The sequence below is a fragment of the Calonectris borealis genome, chromosome Z (genome assembly GCF_964195595.1).
Source record: "Calonectris borealis chromosome Z, bCalBor7.hap1.2, whole genome shotgun sequence".
In the NCBI taxonomy this organism is placed as follows: Eukaryota; Metazoa; Chordata; class Aves; order Procellariiformes; family Procellariidae; genus Calonectris; species Calonectris borealis.
In genome coordinates this window covers 25,169,966-25,176,832 of record NC_134352.1, presented here as the reverse complement: position 1 = coordinate 25,176,832, position 6,867 = coordinate 25,169,966, and the positions used below count along the sequence as shown (strand labels likewise).

Genomic DNA, 6,867 nt, shown 5'->3' with positions numbered 1-6,867 from the left:
ACTTTATAAAGCTGGAACACTTGGATTTCCTTATATAATCCTGACAGCCTTTACAAAAAAACAACCCAAAATCTAAATAAAAATATTTTGGCCTGAGTTTCTTTTTAACAACTGTGGAGATGCAGCTGTTACACAGACCTTTATTTCAGTGCTACTTTATTCCAGCTTGTGAAAGTGTCTCCAGTCAAGCAACCACAGCTGCAGTGGTGGGACTTAGCCTATTTTTGTGTTAATCTGAGCCTAATGCAGACAAAGATCCAGAGGAACAGCTGAGCTATTTGACTGTTCTTCAGCAACTCAGATCATCTACAGTGATCGCATCTGTGGACAACACATGCAAGGTGCCAAGCACAGGGAGGTAAGGAATCTCAAATAATTTAGTGCCCTCAGTTTTGTTTAAAACAAGACTTGGAAATATAAAAAACATAAAGCTGTCTGCTAAAAGCAGGACATATACTCTTGGTATAAACACTGTTTAATGAACAGCCAGTGAATTCTTGTAATTAACTTTAATACTGTCCCCATTTTCTGTTCTTCTTTCTCTACTGAAAGGAGAAACAGCCCATTTCATTTGTATGAGAAGTTAGGATGAGATATTTCATAGCGTAGTATGAAATGTTGGGCTTTTCTGATTTAAACTGTTGTGTAATATCTCATCCATGTGATGGCTCTGTTTCCTTAGTCATTTTGTCCTTCGGTCCCCTTTTTGACCTGCAGCATTGCAGCAGCGGATCAAGCAAAGCAGAAGTGCTCAAGCATAGGATATTATGTTACATTTTTAAACTCCTGAAGGAGTATAAGCAAAGAACATCACAGAAACACAATAGCAAATTAATAATTTCATTTATTTGAAGTGTGGATATTTGACATATGTGTAAATTCCTTACCCTGGGGTTATTGATGCCTGTAGTTTAGCTGAAGATATTTAGTGGAGGCAGTCACTTTGGCCAAAATTTCTTGGCTGTAGAATAAACAACTCAGAAATGAAGCTTCAGAAATTCTTCTCATTACCTAATCATCCAGAGCTGTAGTTATGAAACACTATTTTATTTTGTTCTTGCTTGAATTTAGCCCTACAAGCATGAAGTATATAAAATACTTCATAGATATCTAAAAAAAAAAAAAAAAGAAAAAAAATCTACTTTTTTATCTTTATTTTATGACATGGAATTAGAGTATTTTCATTTGATTTGGACTTGATGTCCAGCATTAAATATTTCTGCATTTCTGTCTCTTTCTCAAAAAAAAAAAAAAAAAAAAGAAATTGTGTGCAGTTGTCTGATCAATAAGCAGCTGTCTGTAAAGCTCAATGTTTTGCTCTGCATACACCCACTTGTCAGCTCAATGCTACTTCCCAGGGTGAGACTGACTAGAAGCAGAGAAAAGATGATACAGTAGCTCGAGAACAGTTGAAGCATAAGAGATTACAGGGATTTGGGAGCTTAAACAAATATTTATTAGTAAGTCCTTAGCTTAATTTTGATAGACTTTTGCAGTTAACTGTCTATTTCTTTTCCTCAGCAGAACTACAGACAATTTAACGAGTGGAGTTGTTTATAATGTATCAAGCGGAATGAGGAAAACACGACACAATTCAACTAATAAAGGTTCTGTTTCTAACCTGAAAGTAGGCCTCAGTTTTTTTAGCTTGCAAACCTGATCCAAGATTTGGGCAAACACGAGCTCTTTCCAATTCCTCTCCTCCAATCTGAAAACCAATTAAATGCAGAGTTTTCACATACTTCTCAATGAAAAAAATAAATGTCTTGTGATCAATGTCTACACAAACTGAAAAAAAGAAAATAGTACTTGAACCTTCCATCCCTTATCAAAAAAATTTTCAAAACCAGAAAGCCCCTATTTTAAACAACTTGTATCATATTCTGTAGTCTCAAGATCAAGCACAATACTGATACAAGATAATTTCAGATACACTTTTTTACGAAGAAATTATGTTAACAAGAGGTATATGATAATCCAACAGCTAATGCTACTTTTCCTCATCAGATGACTCAATTGTAGTTTTAAGGGTCAGCAGACTCCTGTAACCAGTGAAATTGAAAAAAAAAAGAAGTACATGTTTGTAAATGTCTACATGTATTATAATCTTATATAACACAATCCTATATGGGAACTGCCACATGAATTCATGAACTCAACATTTTCATTTAAGACAGCCATAATATGCTTATTCTGTGTTTCCCTACATGATAACCACAGGAGAAAAGACAAAGGAATTACAAATAAAAAAAAGGCAGGGTGAGAAGAGGGAAGGGAGAAGAAAAATCTTCAGTCAATTAATATATTTTCTACAGGTTTTCAGAAAAAAACCCTGAACCCAAACAAGAAAAACAAGAAGTCACAAAAATTCACCAAGTACCCACCCTGTTTAGATTGGCAAAATACAACTACTCTCACGATGCATATTTGGTTTTTAAGTGGTGCCAATCTATGGGAGATTACATGCTCAAGCCTGGAGTGTCTGTGGTTTGAAACAACAATTTGGTAACTCTGCTTCAAATAAACTCTCAGTCACCTATACTGCCAATATAGCAGGTCACTCATGGAGAAGGCTGGGAGAAAAACGACAGGATGAAAAAGGTAACATCACTTTAAATAATTTATTTTAATGGACTCTTTAAATGGATCTGCTTTCAAGTCACCCTCTGTTAATATAGAGTTTCATAAATGAGCAGCATAAACACTCACCTAACTTAAAATATAAATCTGAATATTTACAAGATCAGACATCATCATAGGCTTTTTACATAAGCTTTTACAATTGTTATTTTGCAATGCATTCTTTTATTAGGAAGCATTTCTTTAGTGAGAGGGTGGTCAAACACTGGAACAGGCTTCCTGGAGAGGTGGTCGATGCCCCAAGCCTGTCAGTGTTTAAGAGGCATTTGGACAACGCCCTTCATAACACGCTTTCACTTTTGGTCAGCCCTGAAGAGGTCAGGCAGTTGGACCAGATGATCGTTGTAGGTCCCTTCCAACTGGAATCGTCTATCCTATCCTACTTATTTACAAAATGTAAGAGTCCTTTTCCTTTTCTTGTTCAAGATCACATCACCTGAAGAAGGCCCTCTCAGCCTCCTAAAAAGCTTGCTTTGTGCCTGTTATGTTTTCATGTAACCATTGTGTACGTGACCTGCTGCCTTTCTTGATTTTGTTCCCGTCAACACCACAGTTTATTAAGCATCAGCAAGGCCATATTTATTTCTTGAGAATCTGGGTGGACATCAGTGAGCTGACGTGGAAGCCAGCTGAGAGCCTGAAAAAATTAACTGTTGGTTAATTATTCTTACTAGGGCTATTTTCTCATTCAAAAGGGATTACAACTTGTTTCACCAAATACTGTTTTTGAAAAGTCAGCTAGATAGATTGCTTAAGTTTAAATAGTTCTAGGAAACTATCAAGGATGGCTCAGACTCTTTTGCACGACCTACAGGGGGAGAAATGTTTTCCATGAGTGAACCCAGTGGGGTTCTGGGGCCATGGCTGAGTTTTGAAAGTTAAGCAGAGCCAGTTGCTGTAGGAGTAGCACAGAAGACCTTTGGGTAATGGTTTTGAGAATGCTGAAAGTCACTCCCTGTGGCCATCCCGGGATCTGTGACATTTTTCAGAGAAATTCACTTTGTCCATGCTCAAAGATGACTAGCAGCTGCCTAGTACTACACAGAGCACTTGCTGAGAAGGGGGTATGCCAGCTTGGACTTGGCAATTCACTAAACTCCCACTAATCTGGGAGCCTGGGCAGAGTGAATTTGAATCTGCATGTGAAACACCATGGTATCCTTTTTCCCTGCTGGGACAAATTGCGTGAGGACACTCCCCTCCACATCGCCTTTAAGTGGTGAGAGATGGGTAGAGCAACCACCAGGTGAACTATTTGAGTGGCATTAAAACAGAATTATACCTGGATTTGGAAGAGTGAATGACTGAAAATAAAGGTTATCTGTCTTTTTTCTACAACCACCAGCTCCTCTGGCCTAGAAATGTCTCTGATAAGACAAACGCTTAGCCACAGGTTACCTATCTTAACGGCAGGTTCCCACAAAGGTCTTGAAGGAACAAAGACATTCTGTCAGTAAAGTAGGCCTCTTGGAACCTAGCAAATCCAGCATGGAGGCTGCCTGTGAGTTTTTGAATCCACTGTAAGTTTGGAGTAAGAGAAAACAGGGGCAATTTTTCTTTTACAAGAGGCAATAGCTTTTATTTTTCCCCCTAAATGTATTTCCCCTAAATGACATTTCAAAAGTCAAGAAGTGTGCAACACTGTTATTTATTCCTATAAAACTACTTAGGAAACATTGATTTATTATAAGGAAATTAAACAGCTATCTGTGACAACACTGCAGTTAGAAGAACATATTTCCATCTAGAATTCTTATAGGACATAAACTTCCGAATTATGTAAATGCAAAGATCCATGGAAATTAATTAACCACACTGAGATCTATAAAGATTAATACGTTCAGAAAAATAAGAGACAGATGAAGAGCCAGTAGAAGGCAAAACTATTGGAAGCGACTTAATGGCAGAAGTGAAAAGAGATGACCAACTAGATCCGTAATATAAAAAAACCAAACTTAGACATATGGAGTATTTTAGATTGAAAAAGATCTCTGGAGGTCATCTAGGCAAACTCTGTCACTCACAACGGGGCCAGCTTGGATCAGTTTGCTCAGGACCATGTCCAGATGAGTTCTGCATATTCAAGGATGGAGATTTCAGTCTTTCTGTTAGCATGGTCTAAGTACAGTTAGCAGCATAGATAAACAGAAGACACCACATCTTTCTTCTTTCTTTTATTAAAACCCATTGCAAGATCAAAGGTTTCACGAAAAAATAGAAACTTACAAATTGTGTGAACAGTTTTAATGCACTCATAAAAAGACATTAAATGAAAAATGACTAAGATTCTGTACTATATCTGCAATATAATCCATTGGCTTTATTCTGAAAATATTGTTGCCATTTTGGAGTAAATAAAAAGCCTAGCATTACACGTGTTCACATGTATTTACCACTTACTTAAAGCAAAAACTTTACCATATATTTTTTCCAGAGAAATTAGTTCATCCCCATTTTGAAAAGTCTAATAAGAAAACATTCAACACCCTCACTGGAATTACTGTGAGCTGATGTTTCTGTTGTAAAAAATTATGCTATGGAAATCAACAAACAGTTTTACAGAGAGTTATACAGCCATACTAAACAAGCTTCTAGGTTATGCTGCATTAGACCTTCTGGATTAGCAAAACATTTTGACAATAATGGCAACTCTTCAGCTGAAGCTTAAGCATTTCACACTTTGGATTAAAATGCTGTAACCTTTGAAGAACAAATATCCAGTGTTACACATCTGAAAACATTCTTAACCAAATGGTAATACTCTAATAAAGGCTAATGCAACTTCAAAATGAAGCTGCAATGTCTGTATTTTCACTATCCCCTGGTCAAATTTAACTCCTTAGAATGCAGTATGACACACAGAAAATTAATTGTTTTATGTATTTACTCTGAGTATTTTCTTGCATACACTGTATTATGAAGCATCGGATCCTACAAAATGATACCCACGATGGCCTTCTCAAGGTAAGCACTCTTTGCCTTGTAAGATCTGTTGTAAAATAACAACCACACAGGAAATGAGAGGAATCGTGTTATTGGCTTATCCCCATTCATCTGAATTTCCCAATTCAGCAACATAACAGCATAGTGAGAGGAGACAAATTCACTTAAAAAAAAAAGCAATTTTTTCAATCAGATATTTAAACATTGTCTGTTATCTTATTTCTGATAGTTTGTGTATTCAATTACTCTGACTTTATGAAGTAGGAGCTGGTTATCAGTGTTAGGTTAAGCACTGTTAACTCACTTATTATAAAAATGGCAAGGTGGAAAGATTTGGAAATCTCTATAGCATCTCCTATTTTCAACAAAACAAAATGAAGGAAGGTATCAATTCTGTTGAGTGATAGAAAAGAAAAGAAGTAAGATTGTCCATTAAATATCCATTCTGTCATTATTACCATTTACTAAGATTTCTGTTTAAAATAATGATTTGTACAATTATCCAAACGTTTATAAGAAAATCATAATTCTTCGTATATTTTCTTATTACTGTGCATCTTATTACTGTGCTAGTCCTGGGGTAGCCTTAGTAAATAATAAGCATCAAGTTTAGCTCCCAGTTTCAACACAGGCCTCTGTTGATTAACTGCACTAGTGCTAACACTGAGTTACCATTTACAAATCAAAGCAAACACACATGACCAAGGCAAAGTAAAGTAAACTGAGGAAAACAAGCTTAACATCTTCTATAACTCAAACTATCCAGAGAACTAGTAGGAATCCACTTCAAGAAATCTGCCAAAAGCTTTTATATCTTTTATGCAAACAAAAACACGAGGCATTTCTAAAGTTTTGCTTCAATATTAGTACTTAGTTGTACAGTACATTAAAGTCAGTGTACAGCTTTTGCCATTTTACTGTAACCTCTGTAAACTCACAATTATATTGCATCATATGAAAGGTTGTGAACCCTCTGCAATCCCCATTAGATCTACTGAATGCAGCAGAGTGGAACTGTGATGTTGGTGCAGGAAGTTAAGAGGCAGTAGACATATTGGGTGTCCAGCCCATTTGATAAGCCCGTTCCAATGTCCTCTTGCAATCCTGTAGTACAGTACTGAAGGTTATATGTGGATACTGCTGCACTAGCTGCTCCACTGTGGCTTCGTTCACCTGCAATTGAAGAAAAGAATCTGTGATGCACAAAAAGTGAATAAAAAGGGTAACATTATGCAAGCTAAATGAATGATCGAACTTTGGACTCCTAGGAGGACTTGCAGGATT

At 36.5% G+C, this 6,867-nt stretch overlaps 1 protein-coding gene across 1 annotated transcript in view; it reads right to left on the bottom strand.

Moving 5' to 3' along the window:
- Positions 1 to 4,799: 4,799 nt before the first annotated feature.
- Positions 4,800 to 6,867, bottom strand: part of FBXL17 (F-box and leucine rich repeat protein 17) — a 296,586-nt gene continuing 294,518 nt past the window's right edge. The window contains exon 9 of the mRNA XM_075137474.1: positions 4,800 to 6,756. Coding sequence (XP_074993575.1) covers positions 6,619 to 6,756 — 138 coding nt within the window. The 3' untranslated portion in view covers positions 4,800 to 6,618. The remainder of the gene's footprint in view (positions 6,757 to 6,867) is intronic.